This window comes from Schistocerca americana, chromosome 3 (genome assembly GCF_021461395.2).
Source record: "Schistocerca americana isolate TAMUIC-IGC-003095 chromosome 3, iqSchAmer2.1, whole genome shotgun sequence".
Classification (NCBI taxonomy): domain Eukaryota; kingdom Metazoa; phylum Arthropoda; class Insecta; order Orthoptera; family Acrididae; genus Schistocerca; species Schistocerca americana.
In genome coordinates, this window is record NC_060121.1 from 276,297,188 (window position 1) to 276,323,280 (window position 26,093).

At 42.4% G+C, this 26,093-nt stretch overlaps 1 protein-coding gene across 1 annotated transcript in view; it reads right to left on the minus strand.

The window, feature by feature from the left end:
• Nucleotides 1-3,949: 3,949 nt before the first annotated feature.
• LOC124606013 (trypsin alpha-3-like) overlaps nt 3,950-26,093 on the minus strand; it is a 41,133-nt gene continuing 18,989 nt past the window's right edge. The window contains exons 4-5 of the mRNA XM_047137976.1: nt 12,515-12,646; nt 3,950-6,115 (exon numbers count right to left, since the gene is read on the minus strand). Coding sequence (XP_046993932.1) covers nt 5,954-6,115; nt 12,515-12,646 — 294 coding nt within the window. The 3' untranslated portion in view covers nt 3,950-5,953. The remainder of the gene's footprint in view (nt 6,116-12,514; nt 12,647-26,093) is intronic.

Below are 26,093 nucleotides of genomic sequence, written 5' to 3' on the forward strand. Positions count from 1 at the left end.
CAGCATTGGTATGCGGCAGGTACTGGCTTGTTCCGTAGTCTCTTCTCTACGGCTCCAGTTGTCGGGAAGCCTTAGCATTGAACGGTTGTGTTGTTACAGTATAAAGTATGGAAACCTGCGCAGACGATCGGTCACTGCGATTTAAGCAACGTGCAGTCATCGAATTCTTGACAGAAAAAGTGTCAGCTCAAAGGAGATTCGCCAGAGAATGAAAGCATTTTATGGTGACTGTGTTCATGTGAGTACTGTGCGTCACTGGGCGAGTAAGGTTAAAGATGTTGAGGTGGGAACATCTGACCTGCGTGACAAACAAAGAGTTCCACGTCCTGTGACAGCAACCACTGAGTTTCACAAGCAAAATGTTGACAAATTGATTCAGGACGATCGTCGTATCACTCAGTGAGAAACTGCAAGCACAATCGGTATTTCAGAAGAACGTGTGGATCACGTTATTGCTTTCCTTTGTTATTGGAAGATCTGTGCGTGATGGATACCTCGGATACTGACTCCTGAAATTAAAGCGCCCGTACTTGAAATTTGGCAGGTTGCATAGGGGCTTAATTAATTACAATGCAAATAATTTTAATTTTAGTCGCTGTCTGTCCGGTTACTCAGTCTCGTAACCGGTTGGCCCTGAGTAGTATTAGTACGCAATCTGACTGCATAGAATAACAACAAAGAATGAAAGGAAGCTTCCGTTAACACAATTAACGAATTAATTCCCCAGCAACTATAAAAGCTACGAAACAACAAAGCACAAGTGTAACTGTTCTGTGTGTGGAAGTGTGATTCAACGTACACATCTGGCACGGTTCTTCCTCAATAAGACAAGATATTTTAAATACCATTTACACAGAATTAATTAAATAAAACTGAAATACTATAATTGCACATAGAAACCCGAATTACAGTCTAATATATGAACACAAGCCAGATGCTTTGTTGACTGAACCTGTGACCAAGAGGCATTGTTAGTTAGAAAATTTAAAAAAAAAATAAAAAAAATGTTTTTTACCTTCATATATATTGACTAAAAATACACTCTGATCATTACAACATCTCCATTCGAACAACATCTGCTGTCTAGCCCATCAAAACAACTGCACACGACATGGCCTCAAATAGTACAGCTATCAACATCCTCTCAGCAAAGCACTAACCACCACAACTTCTGAACAAGTGCTGCCAGTGGAGGCGGCGGAATAAAACTCTTTGGCGCGATCTCTGGCGCTGTGACTCAGTGTAGCCACTTTTCAAGGTACTCCTCTCGCATTACGACAGTGAAGACGCACAGTACTCACATCAACACAATCACCATAAACTGCTTTCATTCTCTGATGAATCTCCTTTGGGGTGACACCTTCTGCTGTCAAGAATTCAATGACTGCACGTTACTTAAATCGCACTGATCGACCGTCTGCGCAGGGTTACATACTTTCCACCGTAACAACACAACCTTTCAATGCTAAGACTTCCCGCCAACTGGAGCCGTAGAGAAGAGGCTACGGAACAAGCCAGTACTTGCCACATACCAATGCTGCCAACTGTTGAAGAGTTACGAAGGTGGAAGCATTACTTTTCAGTCAAACCTCGTATACTGAAGTCTTATGTATGTAGTTGTAAACATTGTTTTACTAATATGAGGTGTGAGGTATTATTGGTCTTTTAAGACAGAGCCACCTCTGGTAGTTCATTAATTTTAAGTTGGTGGGAGGGAGGGGGGCGGGAGCCAGCATCGGAATTTACGGTAAGGAGAATTTTACATGATATTGGTCTAAAGTACTGGATCAACTGTTCTCAGAAATGCTGCTGTTTACCCTGGAGGGACAGATTATCCTAGAAGTAAGCTTTTCACAATATTTTCATGTCATGCTTTCAATTTGTGGTTTCAATGAATTAAATGAATTGCACTCTATAAACTTTTTTCCTGGATAGTTCAAAAGTACCTTTAATTCTGACGGTAGCATCTGATAATACTTGCACGTTGTGATTTCACTTTGTTCTTTCAAGTAATTAAATGGACGTCATTTTGAACCTCGATCCTGGTTAATTCAAAAGTACCTTGAATTTCTACTGCACAGTATTATATACAGCAGTTACCAGATTCTTTTACTTTACACATTTGAAACTAGGCGTCATATTCCATAGTTAGATTTGGAATAAGTCCACATCCAAAACGCTACAACCAAACTCACATACTAGTGCCGTAGCCGAGGGTACTGTTACCAATAAGTGACGTGAGGCTGTAACGTTTCTGATGTCGTTTATTCTTAATACAATTATGGAATATGATCTCTGGATTTATATGTTGTAATAGAACCTATTAAAGGCTTTACTTTACCGAAGTATGCGATACCCTCTAAATTCAAACAGTTTAACGAGTATTTATGATTATAGAAAAGTTATTGTGTATGTTAACAATGATTGCATAACATGTCTCCATAAACAGTCAACCCATTAAATGATACTGAATAACTGACCCACACAAAAGTTAATATCACTTGATCACTGATACAGCAAATGTCATCATGTAAAAACACTAAGTTCATCTTAAATAATTAATATTAAGTACAAAAAATAGTGGCCAACTTACGTATTTTGGATCTCCTTAAATAAAAATCACCCAGTGAAACCTATTTGTTCGCTAGGAGCGTTTCCACTCAGTATTCATGTAAACTCTCCTATTTTAGACGAAAACCAATGTAATTCTTAATAATGCATGTTACTTACTTATTTATGCAAATTAGAGAAGTCAATTGACAAACTTCTAAAAAACGGCCTTTTTGTACCAAAGAATTATTCTGTCAAGTCAACAAATCTGTCTGTCATTTTAATAACATGTTAAATTATGTCACTTGATGTAAATTAATAACTTTTCTGCATAAATTACGATAACAGATGTACATGTGACTTATAAACTATACCTCTTTTTAGTAGTTATTTGACAAGGTTATAAATGCAAGCAGTAAGAAGGGTTGAGGGGGCAGTCGGAATGTCACTTTGGTAAAGTGTGTTTGTGTCTTATTGTTCGAAGTGGATAAACAATGCAAAGAATATGTAAAAGAAGTACTACTTTGTGTTGTGTCATTGTCTTTGGTGGACAGTGGAATTAAGATGGCTACCAGAGTAATAAATATTTGAAGTTTAAATATTTGTTGGTTTCGCTCGTTATTTATCATCAAAAACACATCAAAAACACAGGACCTCATCTTTTTACCCCTAGACAACCGGATTTAGAGCCAGCATCAGCATCGAGACACAACAGCGATCCAGCAAGCAGCAGCGATTACCACAATGCATTTTAATGGCGTCAACCTAACATCAAGTGCTAACAAGCTCCGTAAATGGGAGTGAAATAGTGCGATTATAGCAATATCTACGACTAGGCGACCATTACAATGTGTACAGTAAAAAACCTGATAATTGCAGTATATAAGATGTAATATCAAACATGTGCTTGAAAATTACTTATGTTCAAAATTAGCTAATCGCGCTATTGAAGTAAAGCACTTTTACGCTACAGCCTACTACGGACCGCCTTTGCTTTTATGTTTTATTAATATTACACACTTGGTAGTACAATTAATCTAATTTCTCCGAAATGCTCAAAGTTAATAGGGAGGTTATCATTTTTACATTTTGCCAGGTGAGAGGGAAACAGACAGTTTGCAACACTATAACATTTCTTTCTTTTCACAAACAACAGAATCGCAGTCTTTCAGTAAATTCATGGTTTTGCTGGACCTTAGGTCATTTAGTTTGCCACTTCCACAGGAGCAAACAATTAAACATCAGTTTGGTAGGAAGCATTTGGTTTTCTGGCACAACCTCAACGTCTCGTGCGACATTTTTATTATGCTTTTATAAGAAGTGACATTCACTTCTATCCATCATATACGGTCCTTACAAAATATAAGCGTTTATGTTTTATTACTTTTGTTTAGTCCAGAATAGATACAGAAACAAAAGAAATAAAGCGCAGTATATTAGAAAAGTCGGTTAAAGAGAAAGCTCTTGTAGTGAGTTAGATATTAAATTTCTCTTTTCTCAAAACCTTCTCCATTCATCAAGTTTTATTTCAAGGACCAACTTTCAAAAAAATGTAATCACCATTTTTTTTGTATTCTTAAAACAACTGTAACTGAGGAAAGAAATGTAGGGTGACCATAAATGTTTACCCTGATTTCAAGATTAAATGTTAATTATATTTATGATCACAACGTTAGTTGTTACAGGCCTACTAGGAAACCCATAAATTTTCTGTATACCTGTGTGTCATTCAACAATTTCGCCACAAGGAACGTTGTGTGAGTTATATCATAAAAATGGCTTCTCCCTCCCCCAGGGGAAATCTCAATGTGTTGGGTGGCTGGCAGAAAGCAAATCACCGATTACTGTGCAGCGAAAGTTAGTGTCCCATTATGGAAAGAAGACGCCTGATGTCAAGTTACCCAGAACATGGATGGGACCTTTTTTAGCAACGGGGTCGGTTCACGGCCAAGCACCTGCGGACCATCTGTTTCGGATGAGACTGTGCAGGTAGTTCAAACCACCTTCACGAGGTTGCCACGAAAATCGATTATACAAACGTCATGGGAGTTTCAAGTACCAAAGAGTACAGTGCATAATGTGCTTCGCAAACGTGTTAAATTGCATGCTTACAAGGTCCAAATTGTTCAAACATTACAACCAGTTGATCACCGAAAACGTGAACAGTTTGCAGTGGATATGCTGAATCGTTTGGGTGATCACAATGATTTCTTAGATCGTGCGTGTTTTTTCCGATAAGGATACAATTCATGTTTGTGGCTCAGTTAACTGCTATAATGTCTGGATCCGGGGACTAGAAAATCCTCATGTCATACAAGAACACATTCGGGACAGTCCAAAGATTAAAGTGTGGTGTGGTGTTGGTTGCTCATTTTACTTCCTTGAAAGCAATGTAAGTGTATATGTTTACCTAGGCATGTTGCTGAATTATATCATGCTCCAGCTACAGGATAAGCAAAGCTCTGCCATATTTCAGGAAGACTGAACTCCCCCTCATCGGACTGTAGAAATCCACGGTTTTCTTAATGAAACGTTCCTCAGCAGGTGGACTGGCATAGACGGCTCTATTCCGTGACTTTCGAAATCATCTGACGTTATCCTCTTCGATTTCTTTCTTTGCGAGTATGTGAAGGTACTGTGTACAACAGTAGTTCCTGATGTTACGACATTGCAGCAACGCATCAGAGATACAATTAGCGCAGTCACACCAGATATGTTGCATGTGTGGCATGCGATTGAGCGCCAGTTTGATATTTTGGGTGTTTCCAGAGGTACAGATGTTGTGACGTAAATGAAATGCATTAAATGTTCATGTAAGGTTCAAAATTTAATGAGTAGAGCTGTATGTGGTATAACGCAAGTTTCATTTACTATATCAATAAAGAGTTAAAGAATTTTGTTAGCAAGGTAAACATTTATGTACATCCTCTATTAGCTGCTTGCATATATCTTTCGCTGGAACCAAACGCTGTACAGTACTGCATCATTTTAATAAAGAAACCCTTACTGAAAATACTAAAATGAAGATAAACTGAACAGTACTTCACAGGTCTGCTGAATATGGATGTCTCCAATAATCAGCTGATCGAGATGTTGGTTCCACTATAAGGATGTCATGTACGGTATGTATCATCCATGGTGTAGGGCAGTTTCACTCGTACCAGCATATTGTATGACATTAAATATAATAAAGTACATGAACAGCAGAAAATCGCATGCCCTTTACTGACGAGAGCATTAAGCCTACACAAGACATCCATTTATGAGAGCGTTTTCTTGCTACAGAGACTGTCCTGTCGGGTAGTGCTTCACAGAAAAACAGGCAGCAGAGTTAAACCCGGCTTGACGCTCCCCACGCTGTCCATGGAGCCGACGACGGTCAGCGTCTAGTAGCCTGGTGACGTCACTGAGGCGACACCGGCTCTGTCAGCGAATGGTTGAGGAAGTCGCCGTATTTGGACACGTCGGTGTACACGCTAGGGTAGCCTGGCAGACCGCAGTAGTAGCCAAAGCTGACGACTCCGGCAAGTGAACCGTTACACACGAGTGGCCCACCACCATCTCCCTGTACACAGAATGAAGTCGTCATTCTAAACCAAATATACAGTCCTTGAGAAAAAGTACCGAATCATCCATTATCTCCAATATCTATTATATACATCACTATGAGACACTAATTAACCTGAAAGGCGCTCCATCACATTAATGGTTATAATAATATTTTAGATGGTTTTAAATAAAGCAACATCTAAAGTAATTGAAGGAGCTGATCTGCAGTCATAGAAAGGTATCCCATAACCACAAATTCACATAATAACTGAACATACAGTTTCCATTCTTTTCCATCAATGCAGTACTAACACAGTTTAATTATTTCTCGTAGAAGATTCTCGGGTACGAGTATTACTATAGTTAAATTGTTACCTTTTCATAAAGTTCAACAAGAACGACACGCAAAGAAGGAATTATCCATACGTACAGACAAACAAATTATTACAGTTTCAGAAAAATTGGATCATTTATTCAAGAGAGGGAGCTTTACAAATTCAACAAGTCAGTATCCCATTGGTGCACCTCTGGCACTTCGGCTTGGCATTGGTCGATAGGGTTGATTGATGTCCTCCTGAGGAATATTACGCCAAATTCTGCCCAATTGGAGCGTTAGATCGTGCAAATCCGTAGATGGTTGAAGGATCCTGTCCATAATGCTACAAACGTTCTCAATCACAGAGAGATCCAGTGCCCTGCCTGGCCAAGGTAGGATTTGCCAAACACGAAGACAAGCAGTGCAAACTACCTCCGTGTGTGGGCGAGCATCATCTCGCTGAAATGTAAGTCCAGGATGGTTTGCAATGAAAGCAACAGAATGAGGCATAAAATATCGTCAACGTATCGATATGCTGTAAGGTTGCCGTGGATAGCAACCAAATAATCCTGCTATGAAAAGAAATGGCACCTCAGACCCAAACTCCATTTTGCCAGGCCCCATGAAGGGGTGGCAGACAAGTCTCCAGGCACGTCTTCGGCCTGGAATCTCACTGACTAAATTATTTACAGTGCTGAGTCCCGCTTCGAACTGAGATCTGATGACCAGATGACCAGCAAAAACATGTCTGGAGACGCCCCGAACAGCGATGGGATACTAGCTTGACTGTTGTCCACCACACGTCTCATCAGTCAGGAGTAATGGTCTGGGGTGCCATTTCATTTCCTAGCACCACCTCTTTGGTTGTCATCCGTGACACCCTTACAGCACAGCAGAACGTCAGTCATATTCTACGCGCCATCATGTTGCACTTCACGGCAAGCCACCCTGAGCTTACATTTCGGCTAGATAATCCCAGCCCCCTCTCCCCTCGCACACTGCGAAAGTTTCTACTTCTTGTCTTTGGGCATGCCAAACCATACCTTGGCCAGCATCGTCGCCGGATTTCCCCCCAATCGAGAAAGTTTGCAAAAAAAAAAAAAAAAAAAATGGGTGAAATCTTATGGGACTTAACTGCTAAGGTCATCAGTCCCTAAGCTTACACTCTACTTAACCTAAATCATCCTGAGGACAAACACACACACCCAAGCCCGAGGGAGGACTCGAACCTCCGCCGGGACCAGCTGCACAGTCGATGACTGCAGCGCCCAAGACCGCTCGGCTAATCCCGCGCGGCGTAAGATTGCAGCTTTATAGGCAGGGCTCTCCAATCATCTCGGAATTCTGACGATATAATTCGCCAATTGGACAGAATTTGGCATGATATCCCTGAAGAGGACATGCAACAACTCTACCAATCAATGCCAAGCCGAATAACTGCTTGCATTAGGGCCAGAGATGGACCAACACTTTATTGCGTTGGTCAATTTGTAAAGCTCTTTCCCATCACTAAATCATCCACTGATTTTCTGAAATTGTAATCATTTGTTTATCTGAATATCTACCGATTTCCGCCCCATTCGGATAATTCTTTGATGTGCGCCGTGTTTTATGGCTTAGAGTGTATACACTGCCGGAAACAAATTAGCACACCTTGAAACATAGTGTCTATTTTGATCCCATGGTGGCATATGCCACATTGAGGATGGTAGATGTTCTGATAATAGTTTTAGCGTCGTCCGCCTGCACATAGCGCAGCGACAGAGCTACCAGAGTGCGATCTGTGTTTACCCTTTAATAGGGAATTTTCACATCCAGAAGGTTCATATGCGTGCAGTAAGCAGGCAATCACGTCACGGGGACGCACTCCTGCTCTCTACAGCCAACTGAACGAGTGAACGAGTTTTAAAGGTGTCAAATTGTTGCCTTTCGTGTGACAGGATAGTCCTTTGGGAAAATCTCCGCACAAGGTGGATGTGCTGCGTCAATCGTGCAATGATACTGCTATCAGGGATCGCCTGTACGTCCCCTCAACGGTAGATGATGTTCTGGACGTCCACGCAGCACAGACGCCCGCCAGGATTGTCGTGTTCTAAAGGCAGCAGTGGCCCATTGTACAGCTACCGCAGGACAGGTAGCAGGGTTTGTGAGTGTAGACGTAACAACACGAACTGTTGCGAAGCGGTTATTAGCAGTGGCAAGCACACCTCTATCCTATCTTCCATTAATGCAACAGCCTAGACGAGCGTGGCTCGACCGGTGCCGTCAGAGCATCACTTGACAGATGGAATGGCACGCAGTGGTTTTCAGCTATGAAAGCAGATTCTGTCTGCACGCAAGTGATTGTCGTTTGCACGTAGGACGTGGACCTGGTGAGCGCTGTCTCGTAGAGTGCATTTGTCCAAAGCACACTCGCCCCATCCCATACCCTAAGGTCTGGGGCGCGATGCGTTGCAACACATGATCACCTTTGATGTTTCTGAAGGGGAAGCTAACCAGCGCTAGGTACATGCAGACTGTTGTTAGACCTGTTCTTTTGCCATTCTTGCTCGCCTTACACTGCCTGTGCAACTCAACGTGTCCTGCAAGACGTGCAGGAACTTCCCTGGTCAACACTATCTCTGGACTTGTTTCCAATCGAGCATGTGTGGGATATGATGGCGCAAGACGTGACGCGTGCGACTCGTCAACCAACAGGTCTCACAGAACTGCGTGAACAGGTCGAGCAGGCGTTGACTAACGTATTCCAGGAGATAATTCACCATCTATACGATCAACTGGATGCTAGAGTCAGCACCTGCATTGCTACCCGTGGTACCTCAAAACCGCGTGTGCTACTGATCTGAAAATTTAATCATTTCATGTACTCCATGTGTACTGTTGCAACAATAAATCTTGAGTGATCTGGAACGTCTAAAGAGGATACCAGATTTTTTCCAGCAGTGTATTACGGAACTGCGAAACTAATTACCACCATAACTTAAATGGACTAAATTTGTAAAATGTTTTTCAGATAATGTAACTCACTAATTGTGTATGAATGCATGGTTTCGCGGTGATATGAATTAATAAAATTTTCTCGGGTTTCCAACCACATCAGGTGGTTAAAATCCCAAAAGCTTTCGACCGAGCTCTCCTCAGTCATTTTCAAGTAGTAGGTCTGACGCGGCTGGAAGCCCGATAAAATTTTATTAACTCCCTAATTGTCTTTGTTGAGTCAGTTACGGTGTCTATAACAGTGACGCTCAAGCAGATTTTAGGAATTGGGTCAGAAAACTAATATAGGTAGCATGATTTGGGTAAATGATTGTATGCATCCCTAAATTAAACTATATTGATGAAGCACCACGCAAAAAATGCTAGCGGGTGTCACAACATAAAAGGAAAAAGGAAATTACTTTGAGACGATGTTTTGAAACGCTGAGTCGGCGTCTGCAAGTATTCAGTGCTTTTAGCCTCAGTGTTTGATGGTTCAGACATGGCTCTTCTAGTAATTGACAAATACTATGTAGCACTGTTTAATCAAGCCACTTTCTTAGTAGCAGAGGCAACGGTCAATCGAGACAATAATTCCACGTATCTGTGGAAGTTTCCGTCTCGTATTCAAATGAAATGAAATGATCGTGTGGCATTGCTGATTGGGAGGACCCAACCGGGGAAGTTCGGCCGCCGAGTGCGAGTCTTATTTCAGTCAACGCCACATTGGGCAACTCGCGAGCCGGTGATGAGGATGAAATGATGATGAGGACAACACAACACCCAGTCCACGGGCGGAGATAATCTTCATTCCAGCAGGGAATCGAACCCGCGCCCGCTGCATAGGAGGTAAGCACATTACAATCCAGCTAAGCAGGCGGACGTCACGTATTCAAACCGGTATGCATTTACTACAATGGGTGAATTCAAACCACTGCTTGGTCGACAATTGGCACGCCGTCGACGCTTCGTACACCTTCCCCATTGGCGCGCTTTTACCTCCTTAACACAGAGGGGCTCCGCTCCAGTTTTTCTTGTCATATCGCTACAATTATACTGATCCTATACATGCACCAGTAACCATATACACTGATGGGAAAAACTTCGCAACACCAAAAAATAGTTACTGTAGACTAATGAATTTTCGTTAATACATTTGTCTAGGTAACATACTGAAGTGATTAACGTTACAGGATCACAGATTAATGTAAGCGCAAGATAAGCAATTGTAAATGTGAAATGCTGGTACATTAATAACCGGTGTAACCGCCAGAATGTTGAATGTCAGTATGCAAAGGTACATCCATTGTGTTGTACAGGTACTGGATGTCAGTTTGTGTGGTGGAGTTTCATGCCTTTTGCACTCGGTCAAGATAGGGAGAGTTAATGCTGATTGTGGATGACGCTGGAGTTGTCGCCCTTGATGCACTTTATGTGCTGGTTTGGAGACAGATCTGGTGATCGAGTAGGCAAAGGCAACATGTCGACACCCTGAACAGCGTGTTGGGTTACAACAGCTGTATGTGTGCGAGCGTTATCCTGTTGGAAAACACCCCCTCAATGCTTTTCGTGAATCGCAGCACAACAGATCGAATCATCAGATTGATGCACAAATTTGTAGTCATGGTGCGTGGGATAACAACGAGAGTCTCCTGCTGTCATACAAAACCCCACGCCATACCATAAGCGCAGGTATAGGTCCAGTGTGTCTAGCATGTAGATAAGTTGCATTCTGTCCTCCAACTGGCCTGACACACTGCCATCACTGGCGCCGGGACAGAACCAGCTTTCATCAGAAAACGCAACAGACTTCCACCCAACCCTCTAATGAGCTCTCGCTTGACATCACTAAAGCAGCAAATGGCGGTGGTTGGGGTCAGTGCAACACAAGCTATACGGCATCTGGCTCGGAGCTGTCCTTCAAGTAACCGATTTATAAGCGTTCGTTGGATCACTGTGGTGCCGGCTGCTGCTCAGATTGGTCCAGCGGATGCAGTACGCTGTGCCAGAGGCATAGGCCGAATACGGTGGTCTTCTCTCTCAGTAGTGTCACGTGATGTCCGGAGCCCGTCTTCTAGCGACAATACATTCCTTTGACCACCGCTACGAGCTGTCGTATACAGTGGCTACTGCCGGCCGGTGTGGCCGTGCGGTTCTAGGCGCTTCAGTCTGGAACCGCGTGACCGCTACGGTCGCAGGTTCGAATCCTGCCTCGGGCATGGATGTGTGTCATGTCCTTAGGTTAGTTAGGGTTAAGTAGTTCTAAGTTCTAGGGGACTGATGACCTAAGAAGTTAAGTCCCATAGTGCTCAGAGCCATTTGAATCGAACAGTGGCTACATTCGTTCCCAGAACTGCAGAAAGAACATTCAACTTCTCCTAGCCCTATTATAAGATCTCGTTAAATGTCAGTGAGGTGCTGACAATGGCGTCTTTGTCACCCTAAAGGCATTCTTGACTAACATAAACTTACCACGTCCAATCTCAAGGCCAACAAACGCTCACGACCATTACAGTGCGTATTTAAAGCATTCCTGATTTGCATCCTCACAGTGGCGCCACTAGCTCCTCTCTTACACGATTGGCACGAAATGTGAATAGACATTATCTTTCAGATGTAGAAACACACCTTTCAACTTCCGTTTATGTCTCACAACTCCTTGGTTTTGCAATTTTTTTACCGTCGCTATAGTATTTTCACAAATTATAGGTAATAGCGAATAGTGCAGTAGTAGCGGTAAGGACAGTTAGTTTTCTCAGTGGTTGCAGTCCGTAATTAACAACAGTAGCCACTGTGGCAAGGTTAAACAGTAATATGTTAGCTCTAGTAGTACATGTAGTTTCATTACATGCCGATGTATAGAAAACAGTACTAAGTTTTGATAGAAGTAATTTGAAAGAGAAAGTTCAAATTATAGGTAACAGGAAGAGCTGAAGAAACAAACTGTTAAATAATAAATGATCTATGGCTATGTCTGCGGAAAGTGTACTGAAGAAGGAATACATTGTTTCATCATCTACTTGAAGATTCTATGACAGAAGTGGGACACAATTCGTGAGTACTATGAGGACTTAACACGGTGAAGTGAAGGGACTATTATCTATATAAGGACAGTAGACTCACCTGGCAGGAGTCTTCGTTCCCCACCCCTCCAGCACACAGCATTCCTTCCAGTACGAGCAGCCTCGTGCGGCAAACCGCTGTGTCTGTCACGTTCACCGTCACGTACTTCAGCTGCTCTGTAGTGGGCCCATTCTGCAGAAATATGACATCAAGCTTATAGCTGCACACTGTAGAACACCACAAAGACAAAACATTAAGACTGTGCAGTTCATCGACCATTTCCAAGCGTAAGTCGTGCAAGAAGCGATCCACAGACCGATACGATGTTTGAAGCTTCCTGGAAGATTAAAACTGTGTTCCAGACCAGGACTCGAACCCGATACTTTTCTCCTCTACCGATCGAGCTATATAGGCGTCATTTATGACCGCCTCTCACAGCTTTACTTTCAGGACTGGTAGTCGCGCAAGGTATCGTGCCTATGGCTGGCGCTATTGCAAACGACAGCGGCTGTGTCAAAGATATTGCGTCGGCCGTTATGGCATAGTTGTTCTAGATGCTTCAGTCTGGAACCGCGCGACCGCTACGGTCGCAGGTTCAAATCCTGCCTCCGGCATGATCTACATCTACATCTACATGATTACTCTGAAATTCACATTTAAGTGCTTGGCAGAGGGTTCATCGAACCACAATCATACTATCTCTCTACCATTCCACTCCCGAAGAGCGCGCGGGAAAAACGAACACCTAAACCTTTCTGTTAGAGCTCTGATTTCTCTTATTTTATTTTGATGATCATTCCTACCAATATTTTCGCATTCGGAAGAGAAAGTTGGTGACTGAAATTTCGTAAATAGATCTCGCCGCGACGGGAAACGTCTTTGCTTTAATGACTTCCATCCCAACTCGCGTATCATATCTGCTACACTCTCTCCCCTATTACGTGATAATACAAAACGAGCTGCCCTTTTTTGCACCCTTTCGATGTCCTCCGTCAATCCCACCTGGTAAGGATCCCACACCGCGCAGCAATATTCTAACAGAGGACGAACGAGTGTAATGTAAGCTGATTCTTTAGTGGACTTGTTGCATCTTCTAAGTGTCCTGCCAATGAAACGCAACCTTTGGCTCGCCTTCCCCACAATATTATCTATGTGGTCTTTCCAACTGAAGTTCAAAAATGGCTCTGAGCACTATGGGACTCAACTGCTGAGGTCATTAGTCCCCTAGAACTTAGAACTAGTTAAACCTAACTAACCTAAGGACATCACAAACATCCATGCCCGAGGCAGGATTCGAACCTGCGACCGTAGCGGTCTTGCGGTTCCAGACTGCAGCGCCTTTAACCGCACGGCCACTTCGGCCGGCCCCAACTGAAGTTGTTCGTAATTTTAACACCCAGGTACTTAGTTGAATCGACAGCCTTGAGAATTGTACTATTTATCGAGTAATCGAATTCCAACGGATTTCTTTTGGAACTCATGTGGATCACCTCACACATTTCGTCATTTAGTGTCAACTGCCATCTGCCACACCATACAGCAATCTTTTCTAAATCACTTTGCAGCTGATACTGGTCTTCGGATGATCTTACTAGACGGTAAATTACAGCATCATCTGCGAACAACCTAAGAGAACTGCTCAGATTGTCACCCAGGTCATTTATATAGATCCGGAACAGCAGAGGTCCCAGGGCGCTTCCCTGGGGAACACCTGATATCACTTCAGTTTTACTCGATGATTTGCCGTCTATTACTACGAACTGCGACCTTCCTGACAGCAAGTCCTTAGGTTAGTTAGGTTGAAGTAGTTCTAAGTTCTAGGGGGACTGATAACCTCAGATGTTAAGTCTCATGGTGCTCAGAGCCATTTGGACCATTTGAAAGATATTGCGAGGTCACGTGACCTCTCTGATATGTTATCTGAAGAATGTGAAGTAACGGACAGGTAGCGAACGCAGGTAGACGTTCCGACTGGAGAGACAGTAGTGGCTTTACTAGTCGCTAAGGCGGAAACGCTGCCGAGAGCAGGATGTTAGCTGATGGGGGAATGCACATGGTTTCTGCGCCGTCGAACAGTACCACGTTTCGCTGCATTGCGGTAACCAGGCTCTTGGTTAACGTTTTCTCGTGTTGCAGTGCTTTTCGAGTGCTTCCTGGACTGGAGAAAATCATTCCAGATACATATTGCGGCGTACGGCTGAGCCTCCCTGTGCTTGTGTGTTCACAAGGAAGTAACAGTCATATTCAACAAGCAGTGAGTCCATGCCGCGTGGAGATGCTGTATTATATATATACACTCCTGGAAATTGAAATAAGAACACCGTGAATTCATTGTCTCAGGAAGGGGATACTTTATTGACACATTCCTGGGGTCAGATACATCACATGATCACACTGACAGAACCACAGGCACATAGACACAGGCAACAGAGCATGTACAATGTCGGCACTAGTACAGTGTATATCCACCTTTGGCAGCAATGCAGGCTGCTATTCTCCCATGGAGACGATCGTAGAGATGCTGGATGTATATATATGTATATATATATGTATATATATATATATACATACATATATATATATACATATATATATATATATATATATATATATATATCTGTGTGTGTGTACATTTGAATTACAAAAAACAAATAAGAAAAAAAAGTTGCATGGCAAGAGGCTCGATCCGGCGACCTTCGGATTACGAACCCGAGCGCTTACCGCTGCGCCACGACGCTGTAGGAAATCATTAATCGTAGAGAGCATTTCACAGCAACGGTTTCTTTTAACTCGATTTTCTCGACAACGCTGAGAAGTGCATCTTGGTGCTTTGCCACATTACACCTCTGGCCATAAGTTTCTATTATGCGCAGTATGAATCGAATCTGAATTTCTCAACTGGCGGCCTCCCCTTGTTAGAACATGTGTGAACCGTGTATCGACTCGTGCGACACCTTGTATTTAGATTGCATTGGTTTTCCTTTTCTTCCCCTGACATGTTTGTTTGATATGTTGTCTGTCATTAAGTGGCTGCTTAGTTGTCTTTTCCCTCGGCTATCGATAGCTGCGTTTTTGCTTCCGGGAAACTGCTACGGAGGAAGTGAGATCTTTGACCTGTGGTAACTTCGTGTGGTGGCGCGGAAGTAGGGGCGTGCTCTCAGAGAGTGTGGTGGACACGGGAGGGCAGTGTGGCTCGCCAGCGCGTACCAGGCGTGGTCGGTTGTACCGAGTCGCCACGTGAAGTATGTCGGTTGTGTGTAACGGGCGGGTCGATTTGACGGAAGAGCTCCCCGCGGGTTGGTTAAATACAGAATCGCCCCACGAGTAGTTGCTGTTCATTTCACCTTGGTGAGACCGAGAGAGGTGGCGCAGTGGTTAGCACACTGGACTCGCATTCGGGAGGACGACGGTTCAATCCCGCGTCCGGCCATCCTGATTTAGGTTTTCCGTAATTTCCCTAAATCGCTCCAGGCAAATGCCGGGACGGTTCCTTTGAAAGGGCACGGCCGACTTCCTTCCCCGTCCTTCCCTAATCCGATGAGACCGATGACCTCGCAGTTTGGTCTCTTCCCCCAAAACAACCAACCAACCAACCTTGGTGAGACGTTAACAAGCTTCTTTAAGTCCTCCGTTTCAACACTGGAGTTTAAAGAGGAGACACCTAACATGAAGGAGCGGTCACTACCCGTCAACGTTTGCAGAGAAGACGTGAACTCCGTTGACAGAGCGTGTTTCGCGTGACCGTGGCGTGTTGGGTACAATGGCGACGCGTGCGAGGTCGGATGTGTGGATCCTTGCCATCGGAGGTCGTGTACTGCCTGTTCGAGCATAATTGCAAGTTAAGTTAGTGGAAGGTTCAATCAGTAAGTAACAAGTTCGCGTAACCAGTGTCTCTTCGGCCTTGTGGCCTCCGGCGATCGGGTTTCCTGTCCCCGGCACCGGTGTAATTGAAGACAGTGATCTTTCCTCCTCCTCTCGTTACTGCCCGATGGGAGGTGTAGTTTTGGCAGTTTGTTTCGCTATTCTGTCGTGTGTTATGAGTAAATTCATGCTTCTTGTTGGTTGATCATGTGGTCGCTCATTCAGGACTGTGGGGTGTAATGTTTCCTTGCACGAGGTTAGCTCTAATTCTGTCATCAAGTTAAGCCATCTTATTACAAGTTTTCGGCTAACTAAAAGTCGGTGCAGTGACCAGCCTGAGAGTGGCAATTGTGTTTACGGGCGTATTTAAATTGGTCAGTATTCTGCCTAGCCTGAGCATCCCTGAGTGGGTGATTTGTGGCCGCCATACACGGGTTCGTCGTATCTGCTACGTTCTAATGATATTCCAGGACACTTTGTTTAAAAACTTTTTTTAAATTCCTCCATTCCTTTATTGCCATTAATCGTGTTTTTGCTGAGACCTTTGATTTTTTTTTATGGCAGTGTTGGTAGCTTCACTGCCTCACCGTATTTTATTAACAAAGTTCTGTATTTAGTTTAGTAGCCTGTTTACTAATGTTCTTTAAATTTTTTAAACTGTTGTATTGCTATAAATTACTTGATTGCCGTGAGCGGCGTGTTTTGAAAGCTGTTATTGCCGTACTGCTAGCTTCTGTGTGTGTTTTTTAAGAAATTTTTAAACTGTTGCATTGCTATAAATTAGTTGATTGCCGTTAGCGGTGTGTTTTGAAAGGTTGTTTATTGCCGTACTGCTAGCTTCTGTGCTTTTTTTTAAAAAAATGAATTTTTTTTAAATTGTTGTATTGCTATAAATGATTTGATTGGCGTTAGCGCCGCGTTTAAAAGGCTGTTTATGGCCGGACTGCTAGTTTCTGTAAGATATGAATAAAACATTTGTGTGTGAAAATCTCAACTCGACAGTAAACTACTAGAAATTTGGCCCCGTTTCCCAACTTGTGGTGTGGCTTGTAGTAACCGTAACCACTATGTGTGTCAATGTGTCTTCTGTATTTAGACTAGGGGGAACTGTTTTAAAGTTGTTGAGACGTTATGGAAATTTTTCTGAGCTTTTGCAAGGTATGCACTGTTAAAGATATTGGCAAGTATCTGTGAACCGCAGTGTTACATTGATGTCAAAAACTTCTTGCCTTTATATTTTGTGAGTAATGATTTTCTGTTCTGAATAACATAGATGTATGTTAATTTGGAGTGGTGGAATGAATAAACTATTTTTTTGTATATATTGATTAAACTGATGACATGAGGGAACCTTTGGTTGTATTACTGTTGGAACATCTCAATATGACACAATAATTTGGTTATGGTACTTGTATTAACTAACAGCACCGCACAGAGAAGAACTTCTGTCAAGTTTGGAAGGTAGGAGATGAGGTAATGGCGGAAGTGAAGCTGTGAGGGCATGAGGCGTGCCTGGATAACTCAGGCAGATGTTTCGGATTCGAGACCTGGTCCGAAACACCATTCTTATCGAGTCTTAAACGAGTACGCACTGAACTGCAGACTGAAAATTTATTGTGAAAGATGACATACCCCAATTTGAACCAAGACTAAAGTTGAACTTGACTGATATTAACACCATCTCTGTGTCAAACCGAGGACTTTCCGCTTTCTTCTGTTTCGTATGAGTGTCATGATTATTTATCTCTTTAAGTCATCTAGATGCAATTCAATAACAATATCAAAATATCTGAAAGTATCAGGTAGAAAAGAAAACCAGTTATGCGCTATATTCATCCTCTTTAATCTGTACGTTATATATGGTTAGTAATTATGTTTGTGTACACAGCATGTTACCTATTTATACTGTCTCCTTTTCGAGATGCTTGAAGCGATTTTTTAATGTCCGCTCGTTGTCTGGACTACAATCTCTCTGTTACGCCTATATCATAGATTAGCTTCAGTTCAAGCACCAACACAAGTCAGACCAGCTTACAGTTGCATAGAATACAGACGGAGACTACGTATTCGATCTTCGGTCATGGACCCACGAGATGACTAAGTGAGTGGTATGACTGAAGTCTGAGCAGGGGGACCACTTATTAGGCCTTTACTTATAGACCCTAAAAAGCCAAGTGAGTCAGTCCTCTCACATGCGCCTGGTTCCGATGTAGGCAAAACACAGCAGAAATTCCCTCACAGTGGATAAAATGATGAGTAGGTCACACAGTTTAGAGTACAGGCACAGGTCACATCACTTGCGCGACTTGAAGACGACGGGTAGGACTGTGGCTCCAGACAGATCGGATCTCAGGCATCTGGAAAACATCACACCATGGCTCACAAAAAGTGGTTATGACATCAGTCTCCTGTCAAAATATCGTATATCAAAATGTGATTATCATCTTAGCTAGACACCGGAATAAAACCTATCGGTCATTTCCGCTGCTGGTGGAATTTCTGACTTTACATTGACATTGTCCTCAACCGTACAAGGTATAAATGACGGTGTCATATATTTTTGAGACAAATTTTGGTCTGCTCGTACCAGGCGGATTTTGAGTAGCTGCAGTCGTTTTTAATGGATAGAATGTTGCGTAACTAGGTTTTGTGTCTTTTTCTGGGCGAATGATAGCTGATGTCTACGTCATGAAATTACGTGGTGGCCATGTGATATGAGTAGGACAACCAACTGTTTCTCAGCTTACAAACTGGAATGTATTTGTTTAAGATGTCTAATATTTTGTCCATTAAAATATGTATACTGAGTAGCCCCTTACCTGTCAAACAAATGCTGACCCCCAACAATTTTGTAATAGCAGATGGGGCTGTGACGGAACAAAATCAGCTGCTGCAAAGGTAATTTAAATGTGGTATTTCATCCTACCATCGAACAAAGCATGAAGAGATGCTTCTACAAACGGGCTATCTTTATTTTTCATCAAGTTTTAACAACAAATTCTTCGTCATTTATCGTAGTCACAGGTGCGTAAATTTCGTATTTTACTGAATTCTGCATAAACTGTTAAATGTGTAGGGTCTGAGGGCAGGACAGAAGAGAAAGACCTTTCGTTAGTCATTTGTGTTATAAATGTGACTTGTACATATTGTAAATGGTGGTTCACTTTCTAAATTTTGACACATATGTTATTATTGTAAATTGTATATTTTGTAAGTGGTGGTTCATTTTCTATATTTTATGTTCCTTGTCAGTTCTGGTGGAGAAACTGAAGTCTTATAACAGTCATCGAGCAGCATTCCGTGTTGGACATCCACACTATGTGGACTGATCTTATGGGTAAGTTCTATGTTGGAGAGCTGGTAGTGTGCTTTTAGTTGTGAAGCGATTTATTACGTGCGGTATATGGCCGCTCAGTAATTGAGTACTTTTGGGCAACATGGCTGTGGAGAGAAGCAGCGATTAGTATGATTAATCAATAATTCAAAAACAGTCTTAATCGCATTTATTATTATTATACCGCCAACCAGTCTCAACCCGACGCAGGGGTCATTTCATCTTTATGTTATGTAGACAGGAGTGACACCACCAGCAGTCGACCAATGGTGTAAACGCCCAGGAGATGACCCCTACGTCGGGTTGAAACCGGTTGGCGGTATAACAATAATAATAAATGCGATTAAGACTGTTTTTGAATTATTGAACTGAGCATTTGTTAACACTTAGATAAATCACGAATCAAATGGGATTTAGAATCAGTGAATCTGCTGGAACTTTAACTTTTTGCAAATGTTACGCGATGTACAATGTTGAACTTTGATTATTTTATATTATTATTATTATTATTATTATTTACGTTATTAAATAGACTGCGAGAGTCTCCTCACAATGACGTGAATTCTGATATGTTGACCGCCATTAAGTGAATTTTAATTGTTTCTGAGTTGCCAAATATTTTGCGTATAGTCAGCACTTCAGATTGTATTCAATGGATCAGCTACCACTTTAAATACACAATCATGCGAACGTTACTGAATTTTATAATTTCTGAAATTTTTTCAACAATATTTGTAGGATCACCGTTGTAACCCTTTCGTGGTTGATGGCACACAGATACCCCACTAAAGTGGAATGCAGCTCTGATGGTTAGGACGTCTGTTACTGATATATGCCTAACGCTAGCATGTGGCAACGTCTTTTCGGAACTTGGAGAAAAATACTATGGACCACACGATGGACATATAGAAGGGTGCAAGCGATCAAATGGGATGGCATGTGCATTTAGATGATACAGTGCGTCTTTTTCACGAAAATCAGATCAAATCACCATCCTCTCCATCAAAAGAACGTCTGAGGTAAACTGTATGTTCTTACATATCATAGACATTGTTTTAAAACATTACTACACTCCTCATAGTTCTCCTGGTTTGCACATAATTTGTATGTAGTAGGACGTATATGCCCCAGACTACTTCACAGAATGTAGAAAACATTGCTGTGTGGTATGTTAAAGACATTTTCAAATGTTATGTTGGAAAGTTGAGTATCACATTTTATATTTTTCATTGTAAGGAGAATAAATGTGTTTTGGCACTGCACTGATTTGTTATATTTTGTTTCATAATTGCCATCCTGATAAAATCATTCTAAAGTTAAAAATCTAACTCTGAAAATTGTAGATTCACATGAAAACAGGGGTCTCGTTATATTCGCTCAGATTAATAATTTTTTGTGGCGAAAGTGCATTATTTATCACAAAGGAAGACAGTTTTTGACCTTTTATTTTTCATATATATGGAATATAAATTTTACCTGTGAAAAGGTTAAATCATCTGCTTTTACTTATTGAATAAATCATCAGTTCATTATAATGTAAATATTTTGGTATTGGCTGCAATAATTGTTCCAGAGAATTTAACTTTTCTAATATATTATTATTATATATTTTAATGCATCTTACACTTGTTTAAATTCACTGTACATCCTGATGCTTAGATAAGCTTTGACCAAAGGATCGCAAGGTAGCTACTGGACATGAAAGCAGACATATACAGTTCGACTCTACAGAAGTACTGATTTACTATTCCAGATAAATCGCCAAACTTTTTCTAGTGCTCCATCTCGTCACAGGAATAATTTAAGTAAACAGCGCTAGTGCCAGTCCGTCGAAGGTGGGGCTTTTCTCCCCTGGGATAATGAATTCAATCACTTTGAAATTGCAAATGTTTTTCTCATTTGAGATTTAAATTCATTCTTCGTGGTCCAAGTATTAAATCGAAGACATAATAGATAGTTTTGCGTGGGAGTCGCAAGCTACATACTTTTCAGCAGTTGTGTGCATAAAAGTGGCTATCAGAACTTAGGAAAGGGGAAGAAGACGGCGACGGATGGAGATTTGCTGCGTATACAGGGTGTTACAAAAAGGTACGGCCAAACTTTCAGGAAACATTCCTCACACACAAATAAAGAAAAGATGTTATGTGGACATGTGTCCGGAAACGCTTAATTTCCATGTTAGAGCTCATTTTAGTTTCGTCAGTATATACTGTACTTCCTCGATTCACCACCAGTTGACCCAATTGAAGGAAGGTAATGTTGACTTCGGTGCGTGTGTTGACATACAACTCATTGCTCTGGCATCAAGCACATCAGTACGTAGCATCAACAGGTTAGTGTTCATCACAAACGTGGTTGTGCAGTCAGTGCAATGTTTACAAATGCGGAGTTGGCAAATGCTCATTTGATGTATGGATTAGGGCGGGGCAATAGCCGTGGCGCGGTACGTTTGCATCGAGACAGATTTCCAGAACGAAGGTGTCCCGACAGGAAGACGTTCGAAGCAATTGATCGGCGTCTTAGGGAGTACGGAATATTGCAGCCTATGACTCGCGACTGGGGAAGACCTAGAACGACGAGGACACCTGCAATGGACGAGGCAATTCTTAGTGGAGTTCACAATAACCCTAATGTCAGAGAAGTTGCTGCTCTACGGGGTAACGTTGACCACGTCACTGTATGGAGAGTGCTACGGGAGAACCAGTTGTTTCCGTACCATGTACAGCGTGTGCAGGCACTATCAGCAGCTGATTGGCCTCCACGGCTACACTTCTGCGAATGGTTCATCCAAAAATGTGTCAATCCTCATTTCAGTGCAAATGTTCTCTTTACGGATGACGCTTCATTCCAACGTGATCAAACTGTAAATTTTCACAATCAACATGTGTGGGCTGACGAGAATCCGCAAGCAATTGTGCAATCACGTCGTCAACACAGATTTTCTGTCAACGTTTGCGCAGGCATTGTTGGTGATGACTTGATTGGGCCCCATGTTCTTCCACCTACGCTCAATGGAGCACGTTATCATGATTTCATACGGGATACTCTACCTGTGCTGCTAGAACATGTGCCTTTACAAGTACGACACAACATGTGGTTCATGCACGACGGAGCTCCTGCACATTTCTGTCGAAGTGTTCGTACGCTTCTCAACAACAGATTCGGTGACCGATGGATTGGTAGAGGCGGACCAATTCCATGGCCTCCACGCTCTCCTGACCTCAATCCTCTTGACTTTCATTTGAAAGCTCTTGTCTACGCAACCCCGGTACCAAATGTAGAGACTCTTCGTGCTCGTATTGTGGACGGCTGTGATACAATACGCCATTCTCCAGGGCTGCATCAACTCATCAGGGATTCCATGCGACGGAGGGTGGATGCATGTATCCTCGCTAACGGAGGACTTTTGAACATTTCCTGTAACAAAGTGATTGAAGTCACGCTGGTACGTTCTGTTGCTGTGTGTTTCCATTCCATGCTTAATGTGATTTGAAGAGAAGCAATAAAATGAGCTCTAACATGGAAAGTAAGCGTTTCCAGACACATGTACACATAACATATTTTCTTTCTTTGTGTGTGAGGAATGTTTCCTGAAAGTTTGGCCGTACCTTTTTGTAACACCCTGTATAGCACTGATAGCAACAGCTGAGACATCAGCCACAGGTATCCCATCAGATTCTGCGTCTTCAGCAACGGCTACAGCTCTCGAGCAGTCGCTAATGATAGAGACACAGAATCTTCAAGTTAGGCTTGGGCAGCAGCTCCACCTCGGCAACAGAAGAAGAACACAAGCAATTAACAAGGCTGATAAGTATCAAAGTCAGAAGCGTAAATATGTGTGTATTCGCGGGTTTACCGCCAGAATTAAATTTTCGCATGACTAAACGATCATCAATTTCATGTGGGACGAAAAATGTTGCTCGATCTAATAGTTCTAAATCAGGGCAGTGAGTTTTTATATTACAGAAGACATGATAGCATGGTTAAGGCAAAATTTAAATTCTAATATGGAAGGAAAATGTTATGAAATAAATTCTCAAACGGAGAAATTATATTTGGAGCTTACACACAAACCTCCAGATGTCAACCACTCAGATCAGTACCAAACATTATACTTCGATAGAGTATCAAACACAACACTGATTTAGTTAGTGATGTGTGCTGTCGTCCAGCAGAACATGCGTAAACTATAAGTAGAAGTGACACCAGAACTACGGTGCTCAGGAGAACAATATCTGTGAGTGATTATTTTGTAGATATCGGTTGGGTCAGTTGGAAGAGGCTGAGGTTATCACAGCAAAAGTTCCCCGTTCAAACCACATTGACGCCAATTTCTTTTAACTGTTTACACGTGGCACTGTTATACGAGAGAACATTTTCCTGACATGTAAAATAACTTTTCGTAGCTTGTAGCAATGTTCCTTTGCCAGTCTGTTTTCGCTTCGTTAGTTGAAGGTCACAAACTTGTAGAGTATATCTGTATAGATAGATGTGGTGTTTTGTCGGACACGTGCGACACAACACCAAACTTGTCTATACAAATGTGCTCTATAGGTTTGCTACTTTCAACTACCGAAGCACAAACAGACTACCAAAAGAACATTGCTACAAACTACAAAGCCGCGCGGGATTAGCCGAGCGGTCTTAGGCGCTGCAGTCATGGACTGTGCGGCTGCTCCCGGCGGAGGTTCGAGTCCTCCCTCGGGCATGGGTGTGTGTGTGTTTATCTTTAGGATAATTTAGGTTAAGTAGTGTGTAACCTTAGTGACTGATGACCTTAGCATAAGATTTCACACACATTTGAACATTTTTGAACAAACTACAAAAATTTTCTTCGAATTTCAGGAAAGTGTCTTCCCATATACCAGTTTTAATCGTAAACAGTTAAAGAAAGCCCTTTAGTAGGGGGGTTTAAACGCTTGACCTTTTGTACAATGACCTCACGCTCCATCGGCTCACCCACTGAAGATCTTCGATGCCACACTTCAGAGATACACTTTTCCTGTGCTCCGTATTTCTGTATTTCTGGTGTTACTTTCAACTACAGTTTACGCACGTTCTACTGGACGACAGCACATACCACGAACTAAATCAGTGTTTTCCTTGACACTACCGAGAGACAACGGTTGGTATCATTCTGAGGGTCTGGCGTCTGGAGGTTTGAGTATTAGCGCAAAATATGTTACATTCCAGAATGATACATGAGGTAAATGTGAAAATTTTTAAAGTTTCCCCAGTCAGTATCCAAGCTAGATTGGAAATCAAGGCAGGCTAGTAAGCAATACATAGTCTGGAATGACAACCCGGAAGAAAAGCCCATATTACAGGCAACACTCAGCTAAACTGCCAATGACAAACTTAGCTAGAGGACAAAGGTGTCAAGGCACCAAGGTGACCTCATGGAGAAGACAGTGTAATGTCTTTCTGTTAAGCAGACACTGTGAAGCAACAACATGTAAGTCATATGCAAGAATGGTTTTCAGCACGCAGATGCCGCAGCAGTATTTGAACTGAAAGCCTGAAGAGTGAGCTGGGACACCATGGTATGATGTAGACCAGGGCTTCCCAACGTGTGGTCCGCGGACCTCTTAGGGGTCCGCCGGCTCTTTCTAGGGGGTCCGCGGCCACGTTTCACCAAATCGTGTAAAATAATGAGTAAAATTATTGAATAAAAATGTAAATATCAAATTCATCACTTTTTTCATGTGAAAAACATGTGTACTTTTACTTCAGGTCGTATTTCCAAGCAGCCTTTGCGGTTCATAAGTGAGTACGCATACGCAGTTTAGTGCCGGAGAATGCGGCTTCTCTGATCGACCGTTTCGCAACAATACTGGTGTACTTTGTGCGCCGGCTCACGGCGCTAGATGCGCTCAAACCTTTTACGCGTGAGCGGAGCAAGCTTTGTCGACCAATCACAGTGCTCGCTGGCACGTATGCAGCCCCAGGCATCATTAAATGTTAAACTTGCTTTGCCAGTGCGCTACCTATTTCATAAGTCGATTTTTGACCTTCAAGTTGTTTTCATTCATCTCTAAACCAAAGACTATTGATACTTCGGGGGGGGGGGGGGGGGATCATTGGGAACAACATGACATATGACATGACACATGCATTAAGAAGCTTTCAGTTCCGATGGCTTTCGCTCTGAAATTTAAAGTTACTGTGCTCTTGACTGACTAGGGGTCCGCCATGGATATTCGACTGAAGAAGGGGTCCACCAGCTGAAAAGGTTGGGAAGCCCTGGTGTAGACTATAGAGTGGTGAAGGGTTTAGGAAATCTGGTCACATTTGGTCGTCTTTGTGACATTATAACGTCATCAGCATAGATCAGCTGGTGCAAATACTCTGTCTCCCACAGTTTACTTCTCGGTTTGGAGTTAACCAGCCCTTGCGTGGGGTCTGTGACCCTCCATCAGCAGCACACCTGGATGACTGCAGTCT